Here is a 13,700-nt window from a genome sequence, read left to right on the forward strand (position 1 = left end):
ATCTTATGCATCTATAATCCTACAATTAAAATCTACTTAGCATACATAGAATATATGTGAAATAGCATACGAGGTGACCATAACAGTAAACATGATAAACGGGTGATAAAATGAACTAATTAGCTATATAAAAGAAGATGAAGAGAAAAAAGGAAAGACCAAGGAAACGGAAGGCCAGGTTGATTACAAAACTGCAGAGGTGGGCAATAATTTTTTGCTGGGGGCCACCTCAGAAATTTTTGAAGTGGCCCTGGGCTGCACTGGAAGAGGTGGGGACAGGATACTTCCCTGCTTCCCCACTCACAGACCCTTGATTGATCTGGGGATGCGGGAGCGTGTGACGTCTCCCACCTCCCAGAGGTTCCCCCTAGGCACCCATGCCCCTGGCGGTGGGAGGAGACTTCGCGCACTCCTCCTTCTGCCCCCAGACCAATCAGGGTGGGGGCGGGGCGGAATAAACTTCCCCCGCTTCCCCCACCCGTAGGCCAATCAGGGCTTGGGGGCGGGGAGCACGCGAAGTCTCCTCCCACCCTGCCCAGGAGCGCATGTCGGTGTGTGTTTCTGGCAGGGCGGAGAAAACTTCGTGCACTTCCCCTGCCCCCAGGCCGTAATTGGGACACACAGAATACTGATGTAACATCCTTTGTGAGACTTCACCATCATTGCTTGCTGGCTTGGCTTCAGACAGCATACCTGCCAAGTAAACACAATATGGATAAGTTGGTCACACTCCCTCTCAGTGCTGTACTCTCTAGATTGGTGGGAGAGCAAATGTGCGTGGAAGTTCTCTTCACTTCTTCCCTTCCTGAGAAAACATTGTTCATTGCTGTCTCCCTGTGAGAATGGAGCATTCATCTAAATGAGCACATAGGAAGGAGTACTGCAGAAAGGAATCTAGGGTCATAGTAGATGAGTCAGTCTACAGTGTGACATTGTGGCAAGAAAAGCAAACATCGCTCTGGAATGTATTAGCAGGAGTGTTGTAAGCAAAACATGAGAAATAATTCTTCTGCTCTACTCCATGCTGATTAGGCCTTAACTAGAGCATTGTGTCCAGTTTGGGGCTCCATATTTAAGGAAAGATGTAGGCAAATTGGAGAAAGGCCAGACAAGAGCAACAAAAATGATTAAAGATCTAGAAAACATGACCTATGAGGAAAGATTGAAAGAATTGGGTTTGTTTAGTCTGGAAAAGAGATGATTGAGAAGGGACATAAGTTTTCAAGTACCTAAAAGGTTGTTACAAGTAGGAGGGAGAATTATTCTTCTTAACATCTGATGATAGGACAAGAAGTAATTGTCTTAAATTGCAGCAAGGAAGGTTTATGTTGGACGTTAGGAAAAACTTCCTAACTGTCATGGTGGTTCAACACTGGATAAATTGCCTAGGGAGGTTGTGGAATCTCCATCACTGGAGATATTTAAGAGCAGGTTAGACAGACATCTATCAGGGATGGTCTAGATGGTGCTTGGTCTTGCCATGAGTGCAGGAAACGGGGCTTGGTGACCTCTCAAGGTTCCTCCCAGACCTATCATTCTATAGTATTAATGGCATGGACTCCTTGGGCATCCAAGATGCACAAAAGCCTTTTAGAACTGAGAGGCCTGCAAAAGGTTCTTACTGCTCATACAATCCCAGCATATTCAACTGGTGTCAGACAATATGACAACAGTGTTCTATATTAACAAACCCCAGGGAGCAAGATCTGTCCCGCTTTCAGTAGAGTCTGTCAGTTTGTGGAATGGGTGTGTTTATCACCAGATTACCCTATCAGCAGTGTACTTCCTGGGAATACACAATACAGTGGCAGAGAGCTTCCACAGAAAAGGATTACGAAAGGGAGCTACATGATTTTCTGGTGCATAGCGTATTCCAATACTGGAGGTTATCTGTCTTGATACCTGTTTCCGGGTATGTCTACACTGCAGAGTTTTTTCGGAAAAATGGCCGTCTTTCTGAAAAAACTCCAGTTACGTCCACACTGCAATTGCGTACTTTCAAAAAAAATTGAAAGAACAGAGGGATTTTTCCGACGTTGGTAAACCTCTTTCTACGAGGACAAAGCCTTTTTCCAAAAGAGCTTTTTCAGAAATTGGCGTATATGAATGGGGAAGAGGGAGCTCTTTCAAAAGAAGAGGAAAAAGCACAGGTGCCCTGGTACTGTCCATAGTAATCACAGCTTAAATGCAAGATAGTGTCCATTCAGTGTGGACGCTCTCTTTCAGAAGAAGTTTTTTCGGAAGAGCTCTTCCAGAAAAGCTTCTTCCAAAAGAAGCCTGCTGTCTAGGCATAGCCTCTATCCCAAGAGAACAGGAAATGCAAGATGTACTGTTCCAGAAGTGCTCCAAGTCAGGACTGCAGTAGAGAAATGCTTCTGCTCCTTTGGTCAAAATATTTCATGCATGCCTTTTCACCAAATCCATTCTTGCATCTGAGGAAAATCCAGCAGGATGGAGCTGTGGTCATTCCTATTCTCAGATGGCTCAAGTCGTTTTGGCTTCCCAAATTGTTTTAGATGTCACTCATCACCCATCAATATCCTACTCTTCCCAAACCTCTTGATCCAGAACACAGAAGGGTCAAACATCCCAGTCTGAACTCCTTCCACTTCATGGAATGGAATGGAATGGAATGGAATGCTGCACCTAACACAGATACGGTTGGAAGGCATCCAAACCATCCTTAACGATAGCATAAGAACGATCATACTGGATCAGACCAAAGGTCCATCTAGCCCAGTAGCCCATCTTCTGACAGTGACCAATGCCAGGTGTCCTAGAGGGAATGAACAGAATAGGTAATCTTTCAGCAACAAACTGCACTTCAGGATATGCCTAGGTTCAAGCGTAGTTTGTGGAAATGATTATGAAAGTTGTTTATCTTTCTCTGTGTTGATTAGCCAAAATAATGTAGGAGGGGCTTGGTCTGAAACATCATCTCTCACTAAGTGTAACAAAGAAAAACCTGTAAGAATGCTAACATTTTGCTGTACAGCTAATGGTGACTTCTGCAGAACAATCCAGTAAGTGACTAATGCTATTTCTGATTCTTACACTTTTGTGTAAGAATCCAGCAAATCAAAACTAATCACTTTTAATTTCCAAAAATAGCCTAAAAGGTCTGTTTTTTCCATAACTACATTGGGAGCACTGACAGGGAGGTAACATATATTAATGGGTGTAACCCATCCACTTCCACTTTTCATTAAAGGGAGGGTGCTTTCCTAAAATAAGTTTATCGGGAATTAAGTCTCTTAGTACAATGTGAGTTGTACTGGGTGGTGCTAGGCTAAATCAAATAAGGACACTCCTTGATGACAAATGTTAGAGTTCTTGAATAAGAGCATAGGAATTTCTGTTGTTGTGTAAAGCTTGCATTAGAAAATATTTTCTCAGTTGTATTTTTCTCCCCTCTTAAAGTGGGTCAGATGGAAAACATTTCGCCTGGGCAAATCATTGACGAACCCATACGTCCAGTTAATATTCCACGGAAAGAAAAGGACTTCCAGGGAATGTTAGAATATAAGAAGGATGATGAGCCAAAATTGGTCAAGAATCTTATTTTAGGTAAACATTTTCTTTATTTGCAATAAATAGTGTAGTAACATGGGATTTGCCTTATCAGGTCAGATAACTGATCTTGGTAGTTTGGTATCTTAGGTTTTGCAGTGTCTGGTTAACCTAATATTTTGGAGGAAGGCGAGAGTCCTTCAATGCAGTATCTCAACTCTTTTTTATAATGTTATCTTTCCTCTTCCTTAGTATTTCAAATATTGCCGATGCCTTTTGTAATTCTCTGTGCATTTTTTTTAAACTGGTAAAGGGATTTTTTGTGATCCAATAGCTTTATCAGAAGAACACTGTCTGTAAAATAAATGCCATTCGTGTTCATTGGCCAAAATTATGAGGAGTAGCTGAGGAGCTGCAGCCAAACTGCAGATTATAGCATCTGGTTAATTTAGATTTGATGTAAAGTTGCATGTATGTGTGCTGGGCTTCCAAACGACTGGGGAAAGTGACCAGCTACCCCGGAGCCTGGAGATTTAAAAGGGGTCAGGGCTCTCTTTCACAGCTGCTGCTACCTTGGCAGTGGCTGGAGTCCTGGGCCATTTAAATCACTGCCAAAGCCCCCGACAGTGCATGCTCTGCAGCCCAGGGATGGTGAAGGGCTGGCTGTGGGATGCTAGCCCACAGTCCCACCCTTTCTACCTGAAGCCCTGCCCCTTCCCGCCCAGGGCCTGCTGAAACCTCATGTCAGCCCTGTGTGTGTTTTTCCTCAGATCTGAAACCACGTGGTGTGGCAGTCAACCTGATCCCAGGACTACCAGCATATATATTGTTTATGTGTGTCCGCCATGCTGATTACCTTAATGATGATCAAAAAGTGAGGTCATTACTGACTTCCACTATTAATGGCATCAAAAAAGTATTGAAGGTTAGTTGTTTCATTTCTTTCATGAAAACACTATTTGAAATCTACTTTTGCTTTTGTTTTAAAGAATAGAAAAAAGAATTTAACTGATTTGGCTTTGGATACTCGTTACTAAGTTATTCCTGCAAATAACTGCCCATCACAAAAAATACTTTCACTTTTCCCCAGATCATAGCTAGGGATAGAGTTGTGCAGAATTAGTTTCATAATACACTGTTGACAGAATTAGTTTCATAATACACTGTTGACAGTTTGACTCAATAAAGCAGTAGAATGTATATTAACCCCTGTATTTGATCCTAAAAAACCTTCATCCTGTCCTCCATTTGTGTATGTGTAATTTTGTGCACATTGGCACTTGCACAATTCATTTTTTATAGACTCCTGCCAGTCTTTTCCATAAAGCTGCAAATAGTTCAGTTGATGTTTTGGTTGGGAGAGTCATTGGTGCTTGTGTGTAATTCTAAGGACTGTACTGCAAGCTGGCTTAGAAAGGTTGAGGCTAGTTATGGTCTGTAGCCAACGTTAATATACTTAAATAGATTCCCCTATGTAGTTTTCATTGGGGCATTTTTCAGTCACTAAACAAAACAACTGCCATGATTCTGAAAGCATTTAAGCAATCCACACTGTTTGGAAAAGCTTTAGTGTAAACATCAGATGTTCAGGAGTTCAAGACAATATATGAATACGCTCGGGAGAACAATGTGTCTAGTATTATATTAGTTACAGCACATTCTGTAAAGTGCTTCACATTTAATTGTTCAGGAAACAGTTTCTAGATTCAAAGCAAGCCTGGGGCTTTGTTTTTTCTTGTTAAGTTGATGCATTAGGTTTATTAAAATTGTTTTATAAAGTAATAGCTAAAATCCTCCAAATTATAACCTATGTTTTGCTCTCCCTGCTATACATCCGTTATTGTCAGTGTTGTGGTGTGCTGAAACTGATAATACTGTGGCACAATGAATATTGGTAAAAGAAAATGCAGTAACAAACATTGTCACCTAGAATACAGCTCACTTCACAAGACAATGGGAAAAAGTCTGTAAAATTGGAAAAGAAAGAATTTGTTTGGAAGATAATATTTTAAAATGTCTAAGAATGTAAAAATAAATGTCACTGTTTAAAACAAAATACTTTTTTTTCAAATAATATTATAACAGTGTACAAAAAGCTCTCCAACATCAACATTACTATACTGGTAAATCTATACGGACACCAGAAGAAAATAGATGCATGCTGTGTATTTTTTATCTATTTTAATTTATAACATTTTCTTTTTCACTTTGTCTTATGATTCCAAACTTAAATGTCTCTGTTTTTGTCTTCAGAAAAGAGGTGACGACTTTGAAACAGTCTCCTTCTGGCTATCTAACACCTGCCGATTTTTGCACTGTTTGAAGCAATATAGTGGAGAAGAGGCAAGTGACACTCTTGTTGTATTATTTAATTTTCACCCTATGATTAATAATAGACCTTTCCTTTGAATTGACCATTTTGTTAAAATACAACATGAAAATAGGTGCATCAGTTAATGTGCCCTAATGGTTCAACTGCCTGCATTCACATATGGCATGGCTCACAAACAAGCACATTTGATCGTGTCAAACAAGTTCACAAAGTGGTCACAGTGTTTGACTCTTTGTAATCATTGATCTTTGACCAAGGGAGACAGAACACTGGTATAGCAAAGGGCTTATAGACCAGGTGGATTTGCATAGTTTCATGATGCCAGTGTTATCAAGGTGGGTTCGCAGGAGATCTCTGTTAGAAAGAAGCTCTAAGAAACGTGTTTTAGAATAAGATGTGGTAAACTGGCGCTTGAGGTCCATAATAAACTGGTGCCCCATGCTGGAGGCAATAGCAGATTACATACGAAATTAAGATTTTTAACTTATTCTGATTGTTAAAGATGCATGGCGCTATTTGTAAAAGTTAGGATGTTAGCCCGGATTCCTGGACATGTTGCCAGTAAAGCAGAACCTATTTAATTAGATATTGGGGAGGCATTCCGTCCATAACAGTCCAATTGAGAATTCCCCAAAATAAAATTAGAGGGTGGGATCTCTGACCTTCCACAAAGCTGGCAGAACTGCAGCAGACACTGGTCAGTGGCGCACAGGTTTTGGGAAGGAGCTCCCCTCAGCTATGCGGAGCCTCCATTGGCATAGGACCATGCACTAGTTGTGTAAGTTGGTACAACAAACTCACAGCAGGACACAGACCAGCCCGAAAAATGAGAAGCTCTGACACTTTCCACCCACCCGCTCTCCTGCACTGGCTGGAGGCTGAACAAGAGAGAGAATCTGGTCCTGTAACGCTGTTGAGAAGAGGAAGTGAGTAATTGTGCTGGCTTGCTGTCAGCTTGTCAGCCCTAGTCACAGCTCACTCCAGAAGTGGCTGTATTCAGTGCTGCATGAAGTGGTGCCCCAGTGTGTAAATCAGTTTGCCTAATGTGCTGTATAGTCCTTCCAGATCAGAGGTGCTATGATGGTGGCAAAATTATAGTTATTTGAATATTAAAAAAGACACATAAGGTATGTCTGCACTGCACTCCCATTTCAGCAGCACTCAGAGTAGCTGTGCTACACTCCCTCCTATCCTAGGCATCAATAGCAGTGTGCACAGTGAAGCACTGCATAAGGATTCCTGAAGCCTCTGGGTATGTACAATGTAGGGTCCTGCTACCAGAGTTTTTCCCTGCCGCAGTGGAAAGACTCTGGCAATGGAGACACGGCTCAGGTGGGGGAAAGCAGCAGGGCAAACCTCTGGAAAATCCTCACTGCCTTGCCCATGCCAGAGCCTTTTACTGACATGCTGTAATATGGATGCAGCCTCTTCAGTGCAGCGTGTAGCTATCCTACTCAACATTGCAAAAGGTCTAGATGGTACTGAGTCCTGCCATGAGGGCAGGGGACTGGGCTCGATGACCTCTCAAGGTCCCTTCCATTTCTAGTGTTCTATGATTTTATCGTTCTAGGTGTGCAATGTGGAGGCAGTCTTCAAGGTCTTTAAATGTACCTTCCTATTCATACAGTTCTTTAAAGGCCTAAAAAGATGAGTTGGGCAGCTAGAAATAGCAGGGGAAAGTATTAGTTTATTTGTAACTGCAGTAAATGCGTCAGATACTTGAAGTTTCAAGGCAATATAGCCTGGTCTAAAGATTATGTATTAGTTATATTGATTAATCCTGATTTATCACTTTGAGAGTTGACAAGTTCTTATGCCAAGATCAGGCCCAGTTTTCTTCAAATCATTATGTAGATGAGAACTCGGATGTGCACAGTTGCAATACCACAATAGGAACTCTTCTGTATATTTACAAATAGTTTTTATATTTACCCAATTACAAACACTCCAACTCAGGAAAGTTGTAGAAAGAGAGACACCAGAATCCACATCTTTGCAGCCATATACCCTTACCCTCTCTTGTAGAACACCCAGCACCTTCCCCCTCATCTCCAGTGGCCATCATTCTGGCACTTCCCAAGGGCTACATCTCCTCCTCCTACCGCCCCTGGTCTGGGATGTAATTTTCACAATGTGTTACGTTGATACCACAATGTTTGATGCAAGGATTTTTCTCCTTTTTCTTATTTGTATTTCCTCACCTTACTCGTGATGGCATGTCCTTCTCCTATAGATTAATATATCTTACTGTTATCCTATATGTCAGTTTGATACCATTGCCCCTTATTGGTTAGGTATCTGTAGATGTAGCTCATGTACCAGTAATGTATGTCAGTTCATTGCCATAACACTGTTGTGGTTGGGTTATGCTCCTGTGATCAGAAATTTCCCTTAAACATACTATTTTTAGCTTCCCGATACTTCAGGTTTCTGTTGGACTGTTTCTGTTCAAAATTCATAGGCCTCAGGCCTAATGCAAACTTGCTGAAGCTAATTTCTTACAAATACAGGCCTATAGGTTCCTTGCATTATAGCTGACTATCATGCTAAGTAGAGAGTATAATAAAGGTAAGCTAACCCTATCACAGAAGTTTTGTGATACATACAGGCAGTCCCCGAGTTACGCGGATCCGACTTATGTCGGATCCGCAGTTACGAATGGGGCCCGTCTCCCTGGTCTCCAGCAGACCAGGGAGAGGAAGCAAAGCAGCGGAGCACGCGGGCAGCGGACAGCCCAGACGCTGTCCGCTGCCCGTGTGCTCCGCAGCTTTGCTCTGCTTTGCTCCCCGTCTCCCTGGTCTGCAGACCAGGGGGACGGGGAGCAAAGCCGCGGAACACACGGGCAGCGGACAGCCCAGACACGTCTGGGCTGTCCGCTGCCCACGTGCTCCGCAGCTTTGCCCTGCTTTGCTCCCCATCTCCCTGGTCCTTTGGTCCCTGTCTCCCTGGTCTGCTTACCGGGGAGCAAAGCGGCGGAACACGCGTCTGGGCTGTCCGCTGCCCACGTGTTCCGTGGCTTTGCTTCCCGTCCCCCTGGTCTGCAGACCAGGGAGACGGGGAGCAAAGCAGAGCAAAGTCGCGGAGCCCGAGGGCAGCAGGACAGCCACGGCGCGTCTGGGCTGTCCCGCTGCCCCCGTGCTCCGCGGCTTTGCTCCGGACGCCTGTGGTACAGCAGCTGGGGCGCTGCCGGTTGGTCCCGTAGCGCCGCTCTGGGCGCTACTGGACCAACCTGGCAGCACCCCAGCTGCTCTGCTCCAGGCGTCCTGATTCAGCCACTGCTGGTCAGTTTCAGCAGCGGCTGAATCAGGACGCCTGGGGCAGAGCAGCTTGGGTGCTGCTGGGTTGGTCCAGTAGTGCCGAGGAGCGGCGGCGCTACTGGACCAACCCAGCAGCACCCCCACTGCTCTGCCCCAGGCGTCCCCAAGTCAGCCGCTGCTGAAACTGACCAGTGGCTGACTACAGGAAGCCCCTGCCCTAGGCTTCCTGGAATCAGCCGCTCATCAGTTTCAGCAGCAGCTGACTTGGGGACGCCTGGGGTTCTTAAGTTGAATCTGTATGTAAGTCAGATCTGGCGTCCAGATTCAGCCGCTGTTGAAACTGATCAGTTTCAGCAGCGGCTGAATCTGGACGCCAGTTCTGACTTACATACTGATTCAACTTAAGAACAAACCTACAGTCCCTATCTTGCACGTAACCCGGAGACTGCCTATATTCAAGTGTTAGCTGCAGTGAAAACTAACAATAAAATGAAATGTTTTAGGGATGTAAGAGGGAGAATGGGAATGAATTTTCAGAAGAGTATTACTTGTCTACAGTAAGAAAAAACACATTTGCTGTTTTCATACATTGAAGCATTCGCTTCCATTGTCTTGTGAATTTAGGGGTTTATGAAGCACAATACACCTCGTCAGAATGAACACTGCCTCACCAATTTTGACTTGGCTGAATACAGACAGGTATTGAGTGACTTGGCTATTCAAATCTACCAGCAGCTCGTCAGAGTGTTAGAGAATATTCTGCAGCCAATGATTGGTAAGGCAAAATTAAATTCCTCTAACTTTCCAGATACATTAATCAAAATAAATTTCTTGCTAAGCAATGAGAATGGTAGTAGTAATATAATTTCTCATATTTTCTGTTAAATGGTTCATTTATATTAAAGTACGCAACTAGTATTCTTTTATAAATGACTGATATAAGGAGAGATAAGGGAGAGAGTATGAAAGCACAACTCTATCCCTGCTTCCCCCACAGTGACAGAGTAGCTGAATACACCTTAGAAATGGTTTAGTAGTATCAGCAATTAAATAGTTAACAGTGTTGCTGTTTAAATTCACATTTTTTAATTACAATTATTTATTCATGCTCTCTAAACAAAGCTGTAGTACAGCAGTACTGTATTGAGCCACCTTCAGGCTTTCTTTAAAGTCATCAAAGCTAGGCTTTTAAAAAAATTATAATGAAAACTTAGATGTGGCAAAAATTAGTTGGGGCAATTAGATAAGAGCTGGAATGGTATAGAATGGTGACCAATAGCAAGCTCACTCTACTCCCTGCATATAAGTATTAGAGGGGTAGCCGGGTTAGTCTGGATCTGCAGAAGCAACAAGGAGTCCTGTAGCACCTTATAGACTAACAGATCTATTGGAGCATAAGCTTTCATGGGCAAAGACCCACTTCATGAAATGAATCTGATGAAGTGGGTCTTTGCCCACGAAAGCTTATGCTCCAATACATATGTTAGTCTATAAGGTGCTACAGGACTCCTTGTTGTTTTTGCATATAAGTATTGTTATTGTTGTTTTGAGTATTTTTCCACTGCAGTAGTAATGTTGTAAATCAAATGCAGTTTCAGGAATGCTGGAGCATGAAACTATTCAGGGCGTCTCAGGGGTCAAGCCAACAGGGCTGCGAAAGAGAACATCCAGTATTGCTGATGAAGGGACCTACACACTGGACTCTATCATTCGACAGCTGAACGCGTTCCACTCTGTAATGTGTCAGCATGGTATGGATCCAGAGCTGATCAAGCAAGTTGTCAAGCAAATGTTTTACATTGTTGGGGCAGTAACTCTGAATAACCTGTTGCTGCGCAAGGACATGTGCTCCTGGAGCAAAGGGATGCAGATACGGTGAGCAAGCACTCTATAGTGCTTTTACTGTCCTCTCTTATGTCCTGTTTGGTGTAATAATTGTTTTGAATAATAGTTGTATTTAACCATTCCATCTGAGAGGGAAGTATTCTAGACTTCTTTATAGCCTCCTTTATTTGAGGGTTTCTTGCATTTAATGTCTCATCAGGAAGTCATTATTTAGTGTAGGGGTAAATCCTGGTTCCACAAACAAAGCTTCTGTAGGATGGAGTTGAGGGTTGGCGGGACAAAATAATTTCCCTTTTGTCTGCAAGCAAGTCCTCAGCCCATATGGGCGATACCTGCTACTGTGCAGTATTGGGGAGGTGTAGTAAATATTCCTCATTGTTTAACCTTGTCAGTTTCTGGCGCAGCGGACACATATGTTCAGCTCTGTTGTCTCTTTTCTCTTTTGCAGCATGGGACACGTTTTATTCATGTTTTTGTTGTCTGTGGCCTAGTATTTTCTGTGTGTGAATTATTGTCATATTCATCTCCCAAGAAGCTTTGAAAATCTCCTCCTACATACAATCCTGCTTCTCTTAACTGCACGGAGTAGGCTTCTAGATGTGCATATGGGGAATGGAGTTAGGCTGTCCATCTGAACAGAACCAAATAAGGAGAAGTGGTAGATATAGTGTTGGGCCATTATTTTCAAATACTCTTTGGAACTCAGGATACGAAGGCTTATAATGGTACAGCATAGGGTTAATAAACAGTTTTCAGGAAACCAATTGCAGGGAGCTGCTGTGGAAATAAACTTATGAAAAATTATAACTAGGTGCTGTATGAAGAAAGTACCCACAAAAACAAAATATGGGCTTTAGTTAAACAAAAAGGCTACGTCTACACTGAAGGCTTGCACAAGAAGTCTTGTGCAAAAGGTCTTCCACAAGAGCGCGTCCACACTGCATTGTGCTTTTGCGCAAGAGTGTCCATGGCAGTGTGGATGCTCTCTTGCGCAAGAAAGCTCTGATGGGCATTTTAGTCATAGGGGTTTCTTGCGCAAGAAAATCATGTTGCATGTCTACACTGCCTTCTTGTGGAAGAGCTCTTGTGCAAGAGGGCTTATTCCTCATGGGGAGAGGAATAACTTTTCCAGAAGAAGCCCTGTTTTCCGATGCTGTACTATAAATTTACTTGCGCAAGAACGTGCGTTCAGTGTATACACCCGGCAAGTTTTTGCGCAAGAACAACTGTTTTTGCGCAAAAAGCCTGCAGTGTAGACGTAGCTCTTGATGTTTGGTCAGACTTCATCAGGAGGAGTGAACTCATTCTTGGAGGTTTCCTCTTTTAACAGGTACAATGTGAGTCAACTTGAAGAATGGCTACGCGACAAAAATTTGATGAACAGTGGGGCTAAAGAAACACTGGAGCCTCTCATTCAGGCTGCACAGTTATTGCAAGTGAAAAAGAAGACCGATGAAGATGCAGAAGCCATTTGTTCAATGTGCAATGCTCTAACTACGGCACAGGTAATCCAGCACTCACCTTGTTAGCTGTTACATTTATGCACACCTCTAAATTGCGTTTTCTAAACCTGCATGTGTCACAGAGATTGGGTATTTCTGTTCATGTCATTGTAAACAAGCATCATGAAAACAGAGGTTAAATGGGGTAGTGGGTCCACCCCCAGGATCTGTACCCAAAATAAGTTCTAAGTTGTATTGCTTTAGCTATCCTGGTATTGTTAAAATGTTAGAAGCCCCCTAATGTGAATGCAGTTGAATTAGTGCAAAACTGCTGTATATTAGTATAGTTACATTTCTAGCTGTAGCTCATATACCTATTGGCTATGTCTACACTGTAGGCTTCTTGCGCAATAACTGTTTTGCGCAAGAATTTCTGCTCAATAATTCTTGCGCAAGAGCGCATCCACACTGCCATGTGCTTTTGTGCAAGAGTGTCCATGGCAGTGTGGGCGCTCTCTTGCACAAGAAAGCTCTGATGTCCATTTTAGAAAGCTGTGTTGCCCATCCACACTGCCTTCTTGCATAAGAGCTCTTGCGCAAGAGGGCTTATTTGTTGTGGAGAGAGGAATAACTTTTGTGCAAGAAGCACTCTTCTGACGCTTTACTGTAAATTTACTTGCACACGAACACACGTGCAGTGTAGACTAGAACAGCTGTTCTAGTGCAAAAAGCCTGCAGTGAAGATGTAGCCAATATGTATATCAATTATTTGACTCCAAGAATAAGAGATGCCTGTGTGTCCTACTATGGTGTGGCCAGCCCAATCCTAATCCCTGTATCAGAAATGTAGAAACACTTGGTGTTTTTGCAATGTTAGAAAAGGTAATGAGTTCAGGAGTTTCATGTTATTAAAAAATAGAATCATGAAAAAAGTACAAAGGTTTTTACTTGAAATTAAAGAAATTTATTCTTTATAATTTGATGTTATCCTTATTAACATCTATTGTCTTCTTAGCTTTGGGTCTTAGTTCTGCATTCAGAGCTCTAATTTGTTCCATTTGGAATCAGTGGAAATTTTACTACATTTTCCAGTGGGAACATGATAGGGTCCATGATGTAAGACAAAATCAGAGGAAGTAGCAACTTACTTCAGTGATACTATTGTCACTGATTGATTGTCCTCTTGTAGTTTCCACGGTGTGCTAGTAACTGTCCACACGTGTCAAAACAATAGTCTGTGAATCAAAGGAGACCCAGTCTAACAAAACAAGGATATAGAGAGACAAAGAGCACTAAACCTTATATTTTAAAACA

At 42.7% G+C, this 13,700-nt stretch overlaps 1 protein-coding gene across 10 annotated transcripts in view; it reads left to right on the top strand.

Annotated features, from left to right (window-relative positions):
• The window catches only part of MYO5A (myosin VA), a 186,419-nt gene that overhangs the window by 167,499 nt on the left and 5,220 nt on the right, over positions 1 to 13,700 (top strand). For all 10 annotated transcript variants that reach the window (XM_075897261.2, XM_089782019.1, XM_089782021.1 and 7 more), the window contains 6 exons: positions 3,421 to 3,567; positions 4,281 to 4,435; positions 5,764 to 5,853; positions 9,724 to 9,874; positions 10,692 to 10,974; positions 12,275 to 12,449. In XM_075897261.2, the coding sequence (XP_075753376.2) occupies positions 3,421 to 3,567; positions 4,281 to 4,435; positions 5,764 to 5,853; positions 9,724 to 9,874; positions 10,692 to 10,974; positions 12,275 to 12,449 (1,001 nt within the window). The remainder of the gene's footprint in view (positions 1 to 3,420; positions 3,568 to 4,280; positions 4,436 to 5,763; positions 5,854 to 9,723; positions 9,875 to 10,691; positions 10,975 to 12,274; positions 12,450 to 13,700) is intronic.

This window comes from Pelodiscus sinensis, chromosome 14, assembly GCF_052426305.1.
Source record: "Pelodiscus sinensis isolate ZL-2025 chromosome 14, ASM5242630v1, whole genome shotgun sequence".
Classification (NCBI taxonomy): domain Eukaryota; kingdom Metazoa; phylum Chordata; order Testudines; family Trionychidae; genus Pelodiscus; species Pelodiscus sinensis.